Below are 21209 nucleotides of genomic sequence, written 5' to 3' on the forward strand. Positions count from 1 at the left end.
GTATAGGTGTAGCTCAAGTGGTAGAGTACCAGCCTTCAACAAAAAAAAAGTGAGTAAGAACAGGAGGCCCTAAGTTCAAGCTCCAGTATACTCTCTCTCCAATTTCTCTCTCTCCAATTTCTCTCTCTCCAATTTCTCTCTCCAATTTCTCTCTCTCCAATTTCTCTCTCTCCAATTTCTCTCTCTCTCTCTCTCCTCTCCTCTCTCTCTCTCTCTCTCTCTCTCTCTCTCTCTCTCTCTCTCTCTCTCTCTCTCTCTCTCTCTCTCACACACACACACACACACACACACACACAATAGCATAACATGACAAGTTTCAGAAAATTTGAAGTATCATGAGAAACAAGACTTAAAATCTTTGAGAAGTTTTCAGTGCAGCAAGGTATGTCATCAGGCAAGATAAGTAAAAATTGGAAGAGCTCAGATTTACCAAAAGGGACAAAGATTTGTTTCTATATCTTGGAGTTCATTTGCACAATCACTGATATAGCATCATGAGAAAAAAGAAATCCACATATCGTACAATGCCCACCATGAACACCACCTCTGAATGAAAATTCCATAATAGAATAGAATGTGTTTATGCAAATAGACACATAATGCCAGTTCTTGACTGACATGTATGCATTAAAACTAGCTCCATACAGTTTTGTGAAGACACTACTGAATGAACAGATGAAGGGTATTACATGGCAGACAAGAAATTCCCATGTGACCATTACATACCTCTGCTTCAATATATGGAAATTCTGACACAAGGCGTACACCAACAATAGGCCACCTTTTTCCAGTTACACTTGCCATTTTAGCCACCTCAAAAGCTTTGTCACCATAGGTGGTAGAGAGATGCTGGGCCACCTGTAGAAATAAAACTACCTTAGACAGACCAAAAAAAAAAAAAAAGAAAAACCCTCAAAAAGTACATGCTTATCTGGTCAGTTTTCTTACAGTCTATAACTAATGGCTCCCAGAGAGGATTAGGTTTTGATTCTGTGGGAGGAAACCACTTGGGCTCTGAATGCTTAGGCCAGCACTAACTCAGCTTCTCATGTATCACTGTATCAGTGACAGATGAAGCTTCAGCTTCATTTTGCTCCTGACATCACTCCTATAGAACAGCCATCCTTGTGCTTGGGAAAGAATTTGCGAAGCTCTACATGCTAAGAATAAACCAAGAAAAAACTCTCAGTTTCAAAATAGAAAGTGACATGTACATTGCCTCTTGGTATCTATTGCAAAGTTGGACGATCTTTTTCTCTAAGTTTACTTTGCCATACCCAGAGAGAAATGTCCCCAGCAAAAGGAAACTCTAAGTCAAGGAAGCTACATCATTACTACTGACTCTGTTATGGCACTAGTGACAGATGAAGTAAAGTAGAAAGAGATGGCAACAGATACTCACCTCACTTTCCAGTCCGTAATCCTGGACAAGCCTGATGTAGAGGGTGGGACTCCAATCTTTGCCTCCTTGCAGGAAAAGACCAACTGTCCTGCTTGGCCCTGCTTTCAAATTGTGAACCTTGATTGCAGCATTAATAGTGTCTTCTGCCATGGACCGGTACGTTGTCCACTTCCCACCTACAATGAAGTTGACAAACAATTCAGTATGTCACCACTCCTTATTTCTCTTATATTTAACCATTCATCAAATAACTAATAACAAATTAGTAATAACAACTTACTGATAACAAATCTCACTTGTTGTTTACAGTAAGTATAAGAAAGCAATGTGTAAGGCTGTATTAACAACGTAAGACAAGGTTTGTTTATTAGAGAGAAAAGAGGGAAAATAGGAGTAAAATAAGGGAAGAGGTAACAAGTCTGACAGGAAATGTACTTATTACCTAACTTATGTAACTATGACTCCTCTGTACATCACCTTGACAACAAAAATTTAAAAGAGAAATTTCATGGAATACTTTAGCAAAGTTTGTCTATAAAGCATATCCAAACAACAAGGCTGAATCTTTTCTTAAAATAAGAAAATACTATACAGAGGGGTTACAATTACATGAGCAAGGTAATGAGTACATTACTTATCAAGCATTGTTGCCTCCTCCTGTTTTTCCCCTACCATCCCTTTCCTCCCATCTCCACAACTACACTCCCCCCCCACCAGCCCCCACTCAAATTATAAAATTCATTTTTTGACATAGCATCTGTACTTCTCATTGTTGCAATGGGTCAAGCTGTATCTCTATTTAAACAATTTTTTCCCTTCCCCTCCCCCAATTATATCAACATCAAATACAGTGAAAACAGGAGTTATACCATGGGGGAGGGGCATACAAAGCAACAAAAAATCATGTGGTACCTTATAAATACGTTAGAAACAATAGCAAGAAAGAAAAAAACCACTTGTATCTTGATCTTCGGGTTCAATTCACTTAACATCATCTTATCTGATCTTTTCTGCTTGTCCCAGACATATACTAGTTATTGCAAATAAGGGAAACCATGGGACCTATATTTCTTTGGGCCTGGCTTACCTCACTTAATATAATTTTTTTCCAAGTCTTTCCATTTCCTAACAAATGGGGCAATGCCATTCTTTCTGATGGAAGCATAGAATTCCATTGTGTATATATACCACCTTTTCTTGATCCATTCATCTACTGAAGGGCATCTGAGTTGGTTCCATATCTTAGCAATGGTAAATAATGCTGCAATAAACATAGTTGTGCTGGTAGCTTTTGTATGGTCTTGTTTGTGATCATTTGGGTAAGTGTCCAAAATGAGATTGCTGGGTCATAGGGGAGGGAGCTCTATATGGAGTCTTTTGAGGAACTCCACACTACTTTCCAAAGTGGTTGAACAAGTTTACACTCTCACCAACAATGCAATAGGGTTCCCTTCTGTCCATATCCCCTCCAGCATCTGTTGTTATTAGAATTCTTGATTATAAACATTCTAACTAGAAGGCCCAGTCTTTACCTGCTATGGTGATGAGGCCACTCTCACTGACGTCCACAATGTGGTTTCTGGAGATGGACTGTGTGTCTGCAGAATTGGGATCTGTAACAAGGGGCCGAATACCGCTCCAGGCTGCCAGGACATCCCCTCTTCTCACTAGTATGGTTAATGAGAAGGGTTAAGAGGATTACTCAAAAACATTTCAACAAAAGTATGAAATAGTAAGCAGGAAAGCATTCAGTAAGAAGTATAGAAGGAATACAAGGAAGGAAAAAAAACCTTAAATAGAAGAACTTTGCACAAAAGACAAGTACAAGAAAGGTCAAAGAATTATTGTAATAAAGGTAATCTGCATAAAAAAAGCAAAGAACTTGAAAATCATTGTCACTGATAACAAAGAGAAAGCAAAAGAAATAAATGTCAACAATATTCAATGGGGGCAATCAAACATAGTTTTTTTTTAAAGTAAAACAAAAACAATCCAAGAAACTTGTAAATTGTTAAGTTTATCTCTAAAATAAATATCCTTGTCTTTTTTCAGTAAAGAAAAAAAATCCTACTTAAATATACATAACCAATTAACTTAACTAAAGAAGTGAAGGACCTCTATGATGAAAACTTTAAAATCTTAAAAAAGGAAATCAACACAGAACTTAAAAAATGGCAAAACCTCCCATGCTCCTGGATTGGAAAGATTAACATCGTGAAAATGGCAATACTTCCCAAGGCTATCTACAAATTCAACACAATTCCTATCAAAATTCCAACCTCATTCTTCAAGGAAATAGAAGAGGCAATCCAAAAATTCATAAGGAACAATAAAAGACCCCGAATAGCAAAAACGCTCCTCAATGGAAAGAACACTGCTGGAGGAATATCAATACCAAACTTCAAACTCTACTATAAAGGCATAGTAATCAAAACAGCTTGGTATTGGCATAAGAACAGACCTCAGGACCAATGGAAGAGAATTGAAAACCCAGAAATGAACCTACAGACCTATAGCCATCTACTCTTCGATAAGGGAACTAAAACAATAGAATGGAAGAAAGACAACCCCTTCAGTAAATGGTGCTGGCAAAATTGGTTAACTACATGTAGAAAACTTAAGCTAGATCCTTATATATCACCCTGCACCAGAATCAACTCCAAATGGATCAAAGACCTTGAACTCAAAGCAGACACTCTGAAAACATTACAGGATGGAATAGGAGAAACCCTAGGTCTCCTTGGCTCAGGCCGAAATTTTCTGAATAGACACCCGGAAACACAACAAATCAAAGAAAGGTTGGACAAATGGGATTGCATAAAGTTGCAGAGCTTCTGCAGGGCAAATGACATAGCTAGCAAGATCAATAGAAAGCCCACCGATTGGGAGAAGATCTTTACTAGCCATACAACGGACAAGGGTCTCATATCCAAAATATACTTGGAACTCAAAAAATTAAACCCCCCAACAACAAATCCTCAAAGAAACAACTGCCCAATAAATAAGTGGGCGAAAGACTTAAAGAAAAACTTCTCTGAAGAAGAAAGAAGGATGGCCAATAGACACATGAAGAAATGTTCAACATCCTTAGCCATAAAAGAAATGCAAATCAAAACAACATAAGATATCACCTCACTCCAGTTAGAACGGCAAAAATCAAGAACTCTAACAACAACAGATGCTGGAGGGGATGTGGACAGAAAGGAACCTTACTTCATTGTTGGTGGGAATGTGAACTTGTTCAACCACTTTGGAAAGCAGTATGGAGGTTCCTCAAAAGACTTCACATAGAACTCCCCTATGACCCAGCAATCCCACTTTTGGGTATTTACCCAAATGTTTACAAACAAGACCACACTAAAGCTACCAGCACAACTATGTTTATTGCAGCATTGTTTACCATAGCTAAGATATGGAACCAACCCAGATGCCCCTCAGTAGATGAATGGATCAAGAAAATGTGGTATATATACACAATGGAATTCTATGCCTCCATCAGAAAGAATGACATTGCCCCATTTGTTAGGAAATGGAAAAATTTGGAAAAAATTATATTAAGTGAAGTAAGCCAGGCCCAAAGAAACATAGGTCCCATGGTTTCCCTTATTTGTAATATCTAGTATATGTATGAGTCAAGCGGAAAAGGTCAGATAATGTGATGTCAGGAAAATGAACCCTTAGATGTGTATTTTAATGTTTTTTTTTTCATGCATGTGTTTCTAACGCATTTATAAGATTATCTCTTTGTTGCTTTGTATATCCCTCCCCCACAGTATAACTCCTGCTTTCACTATATTTGATGTCAGTATAACTTGTGGAGGAGATGGGGAAAAACCAGTTGTTTAAGGATACAGGTGGACCTGTTGCAACAATGACAAGTACAAGTTGTCATGTCCAAAACGAGCTTTACAACGTCGGTGCGGGGGGGGGGGGGGGGAAGGGGGGGAAGGAGAAGGATTGGGACTGGGGGGAGGGGGAGGCTGGGAAGGGATGTGAAGGGTAAACAAAGGAGGAGGCTGCAATGCTTGGTAAGAAATGTACGCATTATCCTGCCTACGTAATTGTAACTCCTCTATACAGTATGTTCACAAATAAAATAAAATTAAATTAAAAAAAATATACATAACCAGAAATTTTCTCTCCTTACTACCACTTATTTGTAGAGTATGTGGAATAAGACTAGCACTGTGCAATGCATTTGACATACATAGCTCATCTTATTTCATAGCACAAAGTCCCACTGAATTGGGTACTCTTACTCTCTATATATGTATTGAAACATTTAACCAACCAAGCAGAGAAACCTCTTACCCAAGACAAACATCTTTTCCATGTTGGACTAGCACTAGAACCAAGTGCTTTTTTGTTTTAAAGACCATCATCTTACTGCTTACATTGTACTGTCTCTCAACTGTGATGATTTCCATATTCTGCCCTACTAAATTTTTTGGTGGTATTGGAGTCTGAACTCAAGGCAAGTATGGTATCACATAGGCCAGGACCCCAAAACTTTGTCCTGATAGCATCTCATACCTTATCTTTGTAAATGACACAGAAACAGATATCCTGGCTCCTCCCCCGGGCAGTTAACACTTACATTACAGGATATTGGAGGTTCTTCCAGAAGTCAAAAATATTCTTGTCAAATGCCAGTGGCTCATTCCTATAATCCTAGCTACTCAGGAGGCTGAGATTCAAAGATCACAATTTAAAGCCAGTCAGAGTGGGAAAGCCTGTGAGATTCTATCTCCAATTAACTATCAAAAAGATGAAAGTGGAGCTGTGGCACAAGTGGTAGAATGCTTCCTGAAGCACAAAACCTCAGGGACAGTACTCAGATCCTGAGTTCAAGTCCCAGGACCAAAATATACACTACACATTCACAAAATTCTGAAACTATATTTATTGTCCCAACCAGAATACATTTTTTCCAAAATAAAATTCACCAAATATAATAAGATTGTTTTGTAGTAAGAGAGACAATAGGTTTAAGAACTGAATTTGACAATTAACAGCTGGAGAGCATTGATCACTAACCTAAAAATGGCTGAGAACAGTGATTAGCTGTGGTTCAGGTCTACCATCAGACATGGGCAAAACTCAATGGCAAGGTTTTCAGAATCTATTCTTTATCTAGTGCAGCTACATAGGTCACATAGCTTCTTTCCCTACACTCCATGATGTAGATAACTATGTACACCAATCCAACAAAAACTAACAATGTAGACTGCAGAAAAGTTAATGTTTACCTCTCCTTCCTTCTTCACCTGCTTTGACACGGCATTAATTCACTCTGGATAACATAAATGTTAAATGAATTCTGTTTCATCTGTGTTCTGGGACTGTGCCTGACCACCTTCCTATCATGCCCCACCCATTATTCTTCCCTTGCACCATATACAAAAAATTAAGTCAAATGAGTCATAGACCAAACATAAGAGCTCAAATGATAAAACTCTTTGAAAGCATAAAGGAAAAAGTTTCATAATACTGGATTTGGTAATGAATTATTGGAGGTGACATCAAAAGCACAGATGACAAAAGGAGGAAAAAGATAAAATGGAATTCTAAAAAGTTTGTGAATCAAAACACTCTATTAACAGAATGGAAAATCATATATTTGCAAATTTTATATCTGACAATAGGTTAATATCCACAGTGCTTAAGGAACCCCTAAATCTCATCATAACAACAAAGTAACCTAAATTAAGAAATGTACAAAGAAACTGATACACAAAGAAGATACACAAAAGATGAATAAACACATGAAAAGATGGTAAAGGTCACTAATTATTAGGAAAATGCAAATGAAAACCACAAGTGAGGTACATTTTACACTTGTTAGGATGATTATTATAAACAGAAATAAAACAAAACCTAGGAAACAAAAGTATAGCTGCTTTGAAAAGTATAAGGCAGTTTCTCACGCAATTAAACATCTAGAATTGCCATATTATTTCTCAAGTACAATCTGGATACAAAGAACCGAAAGTAGGGAAAATGTGTACACTCATGTTCATTAAATTACTCATGAAAGTCAAAGGGTACAATCAACTTAAGTGCCCATGATCAGATGAATACACAAATGAAACAAAAGGTGGCAAATAAATACAGCAGAATAGTATTCATCTTTTTTTTTTTTCAATCGGTCATGGGGCCTGAACTCTGGGCCTGGGTGCTGTCCCTCAGCTCTTCAGCTCTAGTGATCTCCACTAGAGCCACAGCACCACTTCTGGCTTTTTCTGCTTATGTGGTGCTGAGGAATCAAACCCAGGGCCTCTTTGCAAGGTAAGCATTCGACCACTGAGCCACCTTCCCAGCCCAGTATTCATTTTTTAAAAGTAAAAAAAGGAAAGAAATTCTGACACAAGCAACAAAATGAACAAATGAGTTTCAAAATATGAGACATAATAGAACATAGTTGGTATCTAACATAAAAGTATCATGTCTATCATTTAGCTGAAATTAATAAATGCCTTGCAAGGGCTGGGGTATGGCTTATACAGCAGAGCACCTGCCCAGCATATGAAAGATTCTGGGTTCAGTCCTCAGTAGTATCCCCTAAGTTAATGAATACTTTGCCAGGTACACATTTTTATTGGCAAAGAAAAGACTAGGTTTCGGCTCCTGCTTATTCCTTTTGGTCATATATAAACATTCAGTATCACCTGAAAAGTATGTAGGTATGTATCTAGCTAACTGTATTAAGGAATCACAAAGTTTCTTCAAATGATTTAGAAGGAGAAATTTACCAAGTATAGGAGAGAAAGATGCTAAAAACATGGTATATTGAACGACAGATAATCACCCTGCCTTGATCTCAAATTAAAAGTACATTTCTTATTTAAAAAATCAACTAAAGTAAATCTAGTTTCCTAAGGAGCACACTCTTAGAACAACTGTCATGTGAAATAAAAGAAGAGCATATACCCTCATGGGGGTATTTAATCAAACCCAAACTCCAGTGTTCTAACTGAAATGAGGGGAAAAGGAACACTCTTAGCTGGTTTCTCAGTCTTGTTAACTAGAGACCATCTGGGATCTGAGTGCTGAGATTCCTGTCTTAGATCTCTGTGATGCATGCATTCTTTCAAATAGTTTTAATCTGGGTGGCTTCTGTGGACTAGGGGTTAATGCCTGCTTCACATAATTCTACAAATCTTGTAAAACCTCTATATAAATAGCACAACATGTTTCAACCTTTATTTTTAAAAAAGTAAAACAAAACATCATTAGGAAGTGATTACTATTTTCCATTACAGTTTATATAGTCTTTCTGGCTCAAAAATAAAACAACCCAACCCACATACTATGTCATTGTGGCTACCACATAATCTCACCAACAAATATGAAATTCCTTAGGTACCCACACTGATCAGGAATTTTGTTTTGACTCTTCAAAACCTTTGACTAAATTTTAAAATATTTGGGGGGAGAAGATTCATCTTTCCAGAATAAATCTGAAGCATATGCAAATCATTTGTGGCTTATGCTTTACTTTTTCCATTTTAATAGGCAGAAGGACAAAACTACATCATCAATTGCTGGAAATACAAAAAGCAACATACTTCTTCATTGATTTTTCATTCAACCAGATTCTTCATTCATGAAGGAACATGAAGTAAAATAATGTGTGTATACAAGGGTACAAATTTTATGTTCCTGGAACTCATCATCAATCAAGCAAACAACCCACTATCAGAATAAAAGAGTTCATAAAATGCTTTGTTAAGTGGCAACTCCTTTGTACAACTACTTAAAGATCATTTTAAAGGCTCAGAAACAAGAGCAAAAAAAAAAGTTCATAACAACCTTACTTTGCCAGATAGCTTAGTATTCAGCTATTTAGTCTGAGGGTTATATCAGATGATTGTTAAAAATGAATTATTCAAATTATTCAAAACTGAATTATTCAAACTGGACAATTCAAATTTCATTTAAAATGTAAATATTTTTACTGCCTATAGGATCATAGTATTATTAGCCTAGACAGTGGTTGTTTGGATTAGGTTATCTACCTATCGGTTCTCTTCTAACAATAAGATTTGACTATTTTTCTGAATTTTGAAAATATTATTTGTTTCTGAAAAATACAGTTTGTGCCTCCCCACCACTAAAATTCAGTAAAGACAGTTTAGGGCCAAGTTATAAACTACGTTGAAAAGCACAGCATGACCAAACGTAAAGAGTTAACTCTAACCTCTTAGATATAAATTAGCAACTAACTGAGCTAACATTCCTCTCCTTATGCCTTCTTTGCCCAAGTTGGAAACTTCATCTACCCTTAGATAACCCCTAATTAAAATTTGCTTGAGATAGATTCGATAGCAGCAGATGAACAGCCAGAGTAGAGAACCACTAACCATATTTTTTTCATTCTGCCAGGAGCTGCGGCAGCCGTGTTGTAACTTGGGGGGGGGGGGCAACTTTAGGATAAACCAACTTGGAGATGGCAAAGGAAAATAAGGGCTGAGTATCATCAATATAGCTAAATCACTAAATTAGTCATTTCTTAAACCTTCTTGTATATGGAGTCCCTGTATTATAAGGTAGTTTCTGTCTTATTTAACAATTTAACCATCCCCTTCTTTAATGATAGTTAAATTGAACTTTTCTGTTGTGATAGAAATGTTCTGTCTTCAATGTTCAATTTACTAGCTGTTAGAACTATGCAGCTATTAAACTTTCCAAATGTGATTTCACATACCTGAAGAAGTCTGTTTCAACCTTTAATTTGAACTAATATAAGTATAAGTAGCCATGAGCAGGGAATGACTAGCATATGGCACAAAGGAAGACTAGAGTAAATGCCACCAAACAGTGGCTATCAGACTTGTCCTGGTAGATCACTCTAGATCACCATTGAAGTTTTCTTGTACTTGCTTCCCACATGAGAATAAAATCTGCTTTAGTAGCATCCTTCACCTTCACTTTACAGAATATAAAATACACTTTGTATTTATTATTTCAAACTATCCCTTTACCAATTTCATGAGATCAAAGAAATAAATCCTATTTTTCCTCAATTATTTCTTTCATTCAATTCTAACCTACACACTGGCTCTATCATACAAAATCTAGGTAAAAGGTAGTATTAAATATGACTTACTGTAATTCTCTATGGTAAAGTTCCCGAGGAAAATAACATAAATTGGGCCTTTCATGCTTCAGAGTTCAAAGATCCATCTTATTTTTCTAGTCCTCACCCTGCCAAGATTGCTACACAAAACTTCATGACTAATTTATCTCTTCCTAGCCATGTTAGTAGTTTTCAGCTAGTCTCTCTCCATATATCAAATATTTTATCAAGAATCGTGTAGTGATCAATAAATATTAAGTGGAATTAAAGCATTCTCTAACATTTTTATGTCAAAATATGAAAGCCAATATCACAAAATTAAAAGTAAAAATATTTGAGCCTCTGAGACAATATGGCCGGCTTCCTCTAAACAATTGGATATTTCCTTTCAAAATAGGTGAATGCTACAAATAAAATGAAATGTAACAAAACTATCACCAGATAAAGTTGAAAAAAGTACCATAATTGAAGAATATTATTAGAGTGGTTCACTCAGAGGGTGCATAGTTGAATTTTTAGGTGTCAATTTCCCAGATGTTGAAAACAAAACAAGATCCAGGCAATACCTCCAATGTGCCTAAAAGTAGTTGGCAACAGTTCTACAAGGTAAGAGAGACTAAAATAGGCCTTCCACTATCATGCTTAAAAATAATTTTTATTATATCCCTGATATAATACCTCCAGGATTCAAGTGGGTTAAAATGAAGAGTAAAATATAAATAGTAAAATTTAATAGAGACATTTTCACAGCTTGTTGGAAAAAAAAGCACAACAACATTGTTTGAGATTGTGATTAATATTTTTATTCTTACACAATTGGCAAGTATTTGTTTTCAAAGTAAATAGAAAATGAAGCCCATAAGAAGTGAGGATTAAGAGCTAAATATGTTACTATATATAACATTAGTTACTTAGGTACACATTTTGGGGAATTCTTTCTCATGCCTGCCACTTGCAAAAAAAAAAAATCAATAAAAGCCATGTGAAAATATCTAAATGAACACAGGGGAAACAGTGTCAGAAATCAATACTTCTCTACCAGCATGTTTAACCTGCTGGAATGAAGTGTTAATCACAGAAATAAGATACCATATTACATTTATAAACTAATGAAACTAGGAAAAGCAAAGCGTGTGACACTATAATTAAACAGCTGGAAAACATCCAAGCCTGTGTAAGTTGATAACCCTCGTACAATCTCTGGCAGGGAAAAGGCAGGTCTGCAGTGAGTTGATATGGCCAGCTCAGTTGTTAATTGAATAACAGGCAATCTATAAACACAACTAATTGCACATGTGAAAACCTGTGTATACGTATACAAGTTGCCTAGAGAAGCACTCCAGAAAAACTACGTGGATAAAGCACTCAACAAATCTTCTGTCTCTCTCAATCTGGTGAAGTCATAGCTTAAGTCTCGCCACTGCAATCTTCTGATTAACCTCTACACAGAAGACTTAATGATACATTTTTCAAAAGATCATTTTTCTTCCTAACTCAATACGAACTGCAGATCTATCAATTACCCATTTCAGCAAAGAACAAACAAGTAATCTAGAAAATCCTGCCTGTGAATGGAAAGCTTTCTAAATTGTAAAAGAAGACATAGTCTTATTCCCAACAGACAAAATGCTTTTCAGAATTGTTCTGAAAAATTTTGCACAAGTGTGGCAGCTGCTGGAACAGCATGCAGTATTAGGATTTGACTTTTTTCTCCTCTCTCGATCTTACTTAAAGATATAGCCATTTAGGGCTGGGAAGGTGGCTCAGTGGTAGAGTGCTTGCCTTGCATGCATGACGCCCTGGGTTCAATTCCTCAGCACCACATAAACAGAAAAGGCTGGAAGTGGTGCTATGGCTCAAGTGGTAGAGCGCTAGCCTTGAGCTGAAGAGCTGAGGGACAGCACTCAGGCCCAGAGTTCAGGTCACATGACCCCCCCTCCCCCACACACACACACAAAAAAGCTATAGCCATTTGGAAGAGGCTCAGAAACTATTGTCAGAATTTTAGTTCTCCATTTAACAAATGCTTTTATTTAGAGTAATTATTTCAACCTTGTTAAATGCAAAACATTTCAAAACTATTGGTCTAGGATCTGAACCCAACGTTTTTTTTAATCTGTGAAGACTAGTTGAAGGGATTCATGATGAGAAATGAAAAGTTACTCTAATTTAAGATTCATCTCTACATAAGATCAATAGAGAGCAAAGTCCCTGCGTTCTGAAGATGCCCAGAGCTTCCATGAAATACACTAATGATACCCTCCCTAGTGGATTTAAGAACATCATGGAATCCAGGCCTACTAAACAGAGTGCTTACATTCACATTCCTTGCTCTAAATCTAACTAGCTATGAGCAAAACAATGTAGTCTCATAAGGCCTCAGTTTTCTCAACTATTGAGGTAGTCACCAAAAACAAACAAACAAACAAACAAAAAAACCTCAAAAGGCAATATGATTTCTTAGCACAGTTGAGTATAAAAATGTAGAGTTATGTGGCTGAGAAGGTGGCTCAGTGGTAGAGCACTTGCCTTGCATGCATGAGGCCCTCAGCACCACATAAGCAAAAAGAAAAAAGCCAGAAGTGGCGCTGTGGCTCAAGTGGTAGAGTGCTAGCCTTGAGCTGAAGAGCTGAGGGACAGCGCCCAGGCCCAGAGTTCCGGCCCCACCACTGGGCCAAAAAAAAAAAAATGTAGAGTTATTTTTTAAATAAGGTATATAAAAAGAAATATTCGAATATTGTAACTTATAATAAAAAATTAGATCTGAATCAAACTGAATCTTTCTTCAGCATTTTTTTCTCCTTTCATTTGTATAGGAGAATTTGGGGTTCAACCAAAATTCCTTGAAAAGAAACAGAAATGTGAATGTCTTTAAGTTAGAGATGTACTTCTGGTGTGTTAAGTAATACTTTATATTAAGACCCAAAATGCAATTTCTCAAACAGGTCTTCAGTCAACTAGAAATAAGAATGCAGGCATAGATTTATAAATAGGAAAGGTGTAATTGGTTGTGAACATAAGGAAATAAATTAAGTCTATGACAGATACATGTGCTTTTATCATGGAGATCTGCTACCTTGAGGACCCATAATCTCAAGGTGAGTACCAGAAGAAAGGCATGATCTGAAATGATTAGGTACGAATTTCAACCACTTTTACTGAATGTCAGAATAAAAAATAACTTTTGGCTAGTTTCACCAATTTCTTGACTACCAGTAAGTTTGGTAGTTGAAAGGACTTTGTGGATCAACCATGTGTCCTCACTAATAATAATATAAAAGTGATCCAGTCTGTTAGAGCACAAGGCTCATTGCACTACTAACATCCCCAGCCACAATCTGGACAAGTGTCCTTCTGAAAAACACACCTGCCTCCAGCACACCAGACCCTCAGAGTAGAAACAGTTAGATTTCTCATTCTCACTACATCTGAACTTTAAGCTTTTCAAAACTGTCAACCTAAAGCTGGGCACCAGTGGCTCACACGTGTAATCCTAGCTACTCAGGAGGCTGAGATCTGAGGATCATGGTTCAAAGCCAGCCAGGCAAGAAAGTCCATAAGACTCTTATCTCCACCAGAAAACCAGAAGTGGTGCTGTGGCTCAAATGGTAGAATGCTAGCCTTGAGCTGAAGAGCTGAGGGACAGTGCTCCAGCATAGAGTTCAAAATCCATGATCGATTTAAAAAAAAAAAACAAAAACTGTCAACCTAGAGTTCCCTGCTCTTGCATTAATCTTATGTTTTCTCCAACATTCTAAACTTCTTGATCTTCAGGAACAAAATAAGCCCATTTTTAACAAAAACGATACCCAAATAAACATGAGATGAAGCAGGATTCACTATCAATACTAAATGCATTGAATGCAGCCATCAGACATTGGAGCTCCTCCTAAATTTCAAGATGAAAAATAAAGTTTCAAGCTACAATGATAATGTGGTTTGAGTACTGAAATGTGGAAAGATATATTTTATTAAAAAAAACTATGTGTGGGCTGGGAAGTTGGCTCAGTGGTAGAGCGCTTGCCTTGCATGCCTGAGGCCCTGGGTTCAATTCCTCAGCACCACATAAGCAAAAAGAAAAAAGCCGGAAGTGGCGCTGTGGCTCAAGTGGTAGAGCACTAGCCTTGAGCTGAAGGGCTGAGGGACAGTGCTCAGGCCCAGAGTTCAGGCCCCACAACCGGACCAAAAAAAAAATTTAAAAAAAAAAAAAAAAAAAACTATGTGTGAGTATAGACTCTATTCAGATAAAAATTATATCCATTGCCTTAAGTTAGAATTAACTAACTAAGAATATATGTGGATTAATCAATTAAAATAAGACAGTAACCCAAGCCATTTTTAAAGCACTTTGATTGTAAAAGTACATGCTTACAAAATGGAAATAAAAATCCCTTGTGAGAAAAGGATTCATAGATACTAGTGAGTTGCATTCACACACACAAAAAGAAGTGTTTGCATGTCCTTATGAAGCCCAACATTACAAGAAGATTGCTGATATAAATAAATGAAGAGTAGTCAAAAAGTCTTAAACTTGTGTGATTTAATATACAAAGATTTAGCTGAGTATTGGTTCCTCATACCTAGCTACTCAGGAGGCTGAGAACTGAGGATTGAGGTTCAAAGCTAGTCAGAGCAGGAAAGTCCTTGAGACTTTTATCTCCAATTAACCAACAGAAAACTGGAAGTAGAGCTGTGGCTCAATTTGGTTCAGGGCTAACCTTGAACAAACGAGCTCAGGGACAGCAAGCACTCAGGCCTGAATTCAAGCTCTACAACAGAGAGATAGATAGACAGATAGATAGATAGATAGATAGATAGATAGATAGATAGATAGACAGACAGACAGACAGACAAACAGACAGACAGACAGACAGACAGATAGATAGATAGATAGATAGATAGTTTTAGTTGCTACCATGATTAAAAATCCTGAAAGCACTTATAACTAATCTTAATTCAAAACAACCATTAATAGTAATATGTACTCAAATAACAAGATTTGCAGCTTAAAAAAAACTCTTACCCTGAGGGGCTCCAAGTGAGGACTTATTTTAGATTATCTTAGACTTATTACAACACTGTGGTCTAAGGACAGTATGACCATTGTCTGTGGGAACACAAAGGTCAGAGAGATTCTGAAACAGAAATATTTTGCCACGATGAGAAGTTAGAATAAAGGGTATCCCAGAACATCCACCTGAAACAAAGCCTGCACCTTTAAATGCGTATGGCTTGATCTGGAAATGATAATACAATGATTAAGCCACAGTATATATGAAGGGCAGTAGATGAATATAAACTTACAAAGACAATTGTCAAAAACCATGCAAGGGCTGTTAGTTAATGAGGAGATACTCAAGAGGTATTTTTGTACAGGAATGATGATGATGACACTTGTTTTAGAAAGCAAGCTGTGATTCAGGATAAACTAGGTAAGGACAGAGACCTAAGAGAAGGAGGCCAATGAGAGGTAAATGCAATAATGTTCAAGTAAGAAATAGCATGGCTTGAACCAGGGCAAAAAAGTGAGAAAGGGTGTTCATGTATTCAGAGTGTCCATTCCTATGAATTAGATAGGGGATGGAAAGAGAAAAGGATTGCCAAAGAAAGGCATTTTGTTTTTTTGGTGGGTGACTAGCTGGACAGAAAATACAAAGGACAATGTTGGGCAACATAGAGAACTATCTTGTATGTATATGTGCATATATGTATATATGTATATATATATATATATATATATATATATATACACACACACAAGGTTGTATTTGTATGTGTATTTATATATACAATATATACTATATATATCATATATATATATATATATATATATATATATATATATATATAGTAATACATTATAACAAAAAGCCATGGTTTTGATACAGTTTGTTCTCCAAAGATTTCATTCGCTGGAGGCTTGGTCTCCATTGTAATAGAAAGATGGTGGAGCCTTTAAGAGGTGAATGACTATCATAACTATCCTCTGGAAGAGACTGACCCTGGTTTTACTTTTTGGGTCATTTCTCCTCATCCAAAAATGGATTTGTTCCCAAGACAAAGTTGTCACTACAAAAAAAAAAAAAAGCAAGTCTGCAAGTCTGACTCCTCTCTCACATGCACTCCCATCCTGTTAGGTACTTCCCAGAGATCAGTCAGATGGGGATGCCTGAATTTGGCCTCTCTTTCTCCAAAACCATGAGCTAAGTAAACCTCTCTTCTCAACACAAGCACCCAATCGCTTGTATTTTGTCAGAGTAATGCCAAATAAACTGACATAGTCCATTAAGCATTCCTTTGTTCAGGTTTTACTATGATGTCTGTTACCTATAAATCAGATCTTTCCAAAATGCAAAAGTAAACAATGATTTAAACATTGCATCATTTTCTCAAAGTGCACGAGCTAGAAAATCATCATAAACTGCCTGCATGAATTTCATGTGGATGCAGAAAACAGAGAGGAAAAAATTTCAATCTGAAATTTTTCTAGGAATTCCAGAGAGGAAGATTGATTCAGACTAGAGATGAGGCAGTTGCAGTGAAAGCATCACAGGGAATTCGCTGAACCAAACTGTCTAGATTACCTTCAACATCACAACTCAGATAGTTGCGCACTTCATTCAGAATGAAGTTGATATCTTCTTCGGAAGGAATAGGATGGGGTGTGATGTCCGTTGGACTATCAGTAGTGCCAGCAATGGTCATCTTTTGCCAGGGTAAGAAGAAAATAACTCGCCCATCACTAGTTGCTGGATCTAGAAGTCCCATGCTCTCAGGGCTGAAATTTAAAAAAAAAAACAAAAAACACTTTTGACATTAGCAGAAATTTAATAATTTAATAATAATCCATATAATAAATAGGATAATAAATTTAATAATTTATTAATGAATAAAATAATCCATAAATAAATAATCCATACACCATAATGCTATTTTATTCATGAAGGCACCAAGAAGCAAACCAAGAAAGGCACAAGCTATTATTTTGCTCCTACTCTAATCCAGAACTTCCACACACAAAAAAAAAAGAGTAGCTAAAAAAGATCTGAGCAAATGTGATAATAATATTATTCTTCAGTAGAACCACCCTCTCCACCTCAACAATGCAAGGTTAATTAACTCCCAATTGTTTGGTTTTTATACTCCTTGGACCATTCACATCAGATAATGTCACAGGGATAAATGCCTATAATTTCTTTTATTATGGTCAATTAAGGATAGTTCTTCAACCTTTTTCCAAGACTATGAAGAGTATTTTCCTGAGACATTTGACATTTGGCACATCTTTCAGTAGAAGGTCTCAGAAATGTAGGAAAAGTAAGGAGTCTAACTTTCTAGAAACTAAAACGTAGTTTTAAAAAAATTCTTTATTCCTTTGTGCTTAGATGAACTTTTGGCACTTCACCAAATGTGAGATTTCTTAATTTATGTCAAGATTACAGAAATCCAAGGAAATGTATGCAGAAGAAAATAATGAAATAACAATGTCCTAGGATGAGTCAATGGACAGGAATATGTTGGCAATAAAAATCTTTCAAATAAAAGACACTGTTATATAATGGTATTGCATTATCGAACAAGCTGGCTTCTATGAAATCTTCCCCAATGATAGTTAATTTAAAAAAGTCTATTTTACAATAAAAAAATTTAAAAACTGGTCTATAACAACCAAATTATAAAACACACTTGATAGAATGGGTAAGTTTAAACAAATATTAACAAAACCAACATGATTATGACTAGAAACTATTGTTCTGATGCATTTATAGCATGCAAAGAAATTTGCACAAGTTCTTAAAGGCACAGGAGGCAGCTGAAAGCATCATATTCAAAGAGAACACAATAAATATTCCCATAACTTTCGATTTAACTGAGTTCTCATCTAAAGATATTTTCTATTAAATACATATTTTAGCTTTCCTAATGCACCATCTTAAAAAGAAAATAATTCTGTTTGAACAAATTTCAAGAAATCCCTTTCACACACACACTCACACGCACACACACACACACACACACACACAAGGGCAATGATAACTTTGCATGTTTATCATCCTCTTACATTTTTAAAGGATTTATCCAAATATGTAAGGAAGCTAGCAACTCTCTAAAACAAATCAAAATGTTTTATATAAAAAGATAGCAAGCTGGGCACCGGTGGCTCATGCCTGTAATCCTAGCTATTCAGGAAGCTGAAACATGAGAACTGAGATTCAAAGCCAACCCAGGCAGGAAAATCTGTGAGACTCTTGTCTCCAGCTAAGCTCATTCATTCATTCATTCATTCATTCATTCATTCATTCAAAAGTGGAGCTGTAGCTCAAGTGGTAGAGCACTAGCCATGAGCAAAAAAAGCTCAAGGACAGCTTCCAGGCCCTGACTTCAACCTCCTAGACCAACACACACACACACACACACACACACACACACACACACACACACACACACACACACACACACACACACACACACACACACACACACACACACACACACACACACACTTAGTTAATAGGTTTCCTTTACTGAAAGCACAGGAGAACTTTCTATGCAAGGAACACTGGGCCCCATTTATTACTTGAGATACTCAAGTGAGTGTCAGTCATTTATATCAGGGAAGTGTCACATCATTTAGACCTGAAGATAAGACCCTCAGCTTCAATCAGTGGTATTTGAAGGAAATTGTTTTACTTCACTTTAACATATATAGAAAACTACAAATAATTTTTGATCTCTAAAAGTGGCTATATACTTTCTTCATTGTATTTGTCACAAAACTCTAGAAATCTTTACTTAGTCATGCTTCATTCATAAAATAAAGTATCTTGACTGAACCACATATTTGGTAAGCAATTTTTCTTCTTTTCTTTTCTTATTTTTTTTTTATTTTTTATTTTTTGTCATGGGGCTTGAACTCTGGGTCTGGGCGCTGTTTCTGAGCTCTTCAGCTCAAGGCATGTGGTCTACCACTTGAGCCACATCTCCACTTCTGATAAGCACCTTTTCTGATTGCCTATTGATATACACTTAGATTAAATCAGTCTCTTAGGATTGGAGATAACACATCGGAGTTCAAGCATGCAGTTTAATAAACAGTACATTGGTGAAGAAAGAAAAGAAAGGAAAAAGAGAGAATGAAAGGAAAAAAGAAAGGAGAAAGAGAGAAGGAAAGAGAAAGAAGGAAAAGGAGAAAGGAAGGAAAGGGAGGGAGGAAGGAAGGGAAGAAAGAAAGAAAGAAAGAAAGAAAGAAAGGAAGAAAGAAAGGAAGGAAGAAAGAAAGAAAGAAAGAAAGAAAGAAAGAAAGAAAGAAAGAAAGAAAGAAAGAAAGAAAGAAAGAAAGAAAAAGGAAGAAAGGAAGAAAGGAAGAAAGAAAAAGGAAGAAAGGAAGAAAGGAAGAAAGGAAGAAAGAAAGAAAGAAAGGAAGAAAGAAAGAAAGAAAGAAGGAAAGAAGGAAAGAAAGAAAGAAGGAAAGAAGGAAAGAAAGAAAGAAGGAAAGAAAGAAAGAGGCAGGGAGGGAGGGAGGGAGGGAGGGAGGGAGGAAGGAAGGAAGGAAGGAAGGAAGGAAGGAGGAAAGGAGGAAAGGGAGGAAGGAAAAGAAGAATAAGATAAATTCAGAATTCAAATATTTGAGACACAAATTATATGTTGATTTGTTTTATATACCACCACCATCTCATGGACCAGGTAGGATAGGCCTCAAATAATAAATCTTTATTAAACTTAAACAACAACTTAAGTAGGAAATGCAGTTACAAAAGTGCCACTACTGAATCCTTCAAAAACTTTATTTGCAATAAAAGCTATTTACAGGGTGAAGGTGACGATAACCATCACACATGCAACTTGAACCTGCAGAGACCCAGCAGCTTAAGTGAAGACATATGTGACACATATAAAGTTTAACAAGCACAGAGGGGAGGCAGTGCTATGAATGAACGTGTAAAAATTTAAGGATCCACTTGGAAATATCCTTCATGAGCTCTATATTACCCAATTCATATTCTCCCTTAGAGAAATATTTGTTTTCTTCTGAAGGATTAATTCTGCAAGGTCAGAGTGACATTTGCTCACAGGTACCAGCCATGATGATAGTAAGCACTGTGCAGCATGGTACGGGTCTCTCTGCAATCTGTATGCTTCATGTGTCAATGGGAAGAAAAGCAGGGCTAATTTATGCATGTGTCTGGGATTAAAGGTAATGAACATTTTTTTCCCCCTGCAGACCATTGTTTTCTAAAAGTTCCCTTAGTTAAACTGAAATCAATTAGTGGTTAACTACTTAGCGATCAAGGTTAAAGCTAACAGTATATACACACACATTCTAGAAAAGGGGGAAAAAAAAGACTGACCTCTGGTCACTAGCAAAAAAGCATCTGTAGGCTAGAAGGAAAAGATAGTTATCGGTATGCATTTCATTATATGATGTGTTATCGATGCTTTTTCAAGAGCACCTAGCCGCAACTGCCATCAGAGTTCCAGAATGGTTCACAGTGTCAACTAAAAGATTTGCAGAACTGATTTCCATGTTGGGTTTCTTGAAATTAAAGTTTTCCTTCTGCCTCTTCTCTCCCCAAAACTGCTATGATGGCTTAGGATAATAATACTACATGCAGACTTTGAGTCAGAGGCACAACATGTTTAGCAAACACCATATTTCTGAAAATGGCCCAACAAGAAAGATGACACAAGTGGTCTTTGTTCTTCACAGCTACATACTCACTGTACTGC

General features: G+C 36.5%; 1 protein-coding gene across 5 annotated transcripts in view; it reads right to left on the reverse strand.

Annotated features, from left to right (window-relative positions):
- Positions 1–21209, reverse strand: part of Gpd2 (glycerol-3-phosphate dehydrogenase 2) — a 161120-nt gene that overhangs the window by 18937 nt on the left and 120974 nt on the right. For all 5 annotated transcript variants that reach the window (XM_070022938.1, XM_070022929.1, XM_070022954.1 and 2 more), the window contains 4 exons: positions 17066–17259; positions 2935–3069; positions 1403–1578; positions 727–858 (listed from right to left, as the gene is read on the reverse strand). In XM_070022938.1, the coding sequence (XP_069879039.1) occupies positions 727–858; positions 1403–1578; positions 2935–3069; positions 17066–17259 (637 nt within the window). The remainder of the gene's footprint in view (positions 1–726; positions 859–1402; positions 1579–2934; positions 3070–17065; positions 17260–21209) is intronic.

The sequence above is a fragment of the Dipodomys merriami genome, unplaced genomic scaffold (assembly GCF_024711535.1).
Source record: "Dipodomys merriami isolate MVZ:Mamm:240054 unplaced genomic scaffold, mDipMer1.0.p SCAF_1, whole genome shotgun sequence".
In the NCBI taxonomy this organism is placed as follows: Eukaryota; Metazoa; Chordata; class Mammalia; order Rodentia; family Heteromyidae; genus Dipodomys; species Dipodomys merriami.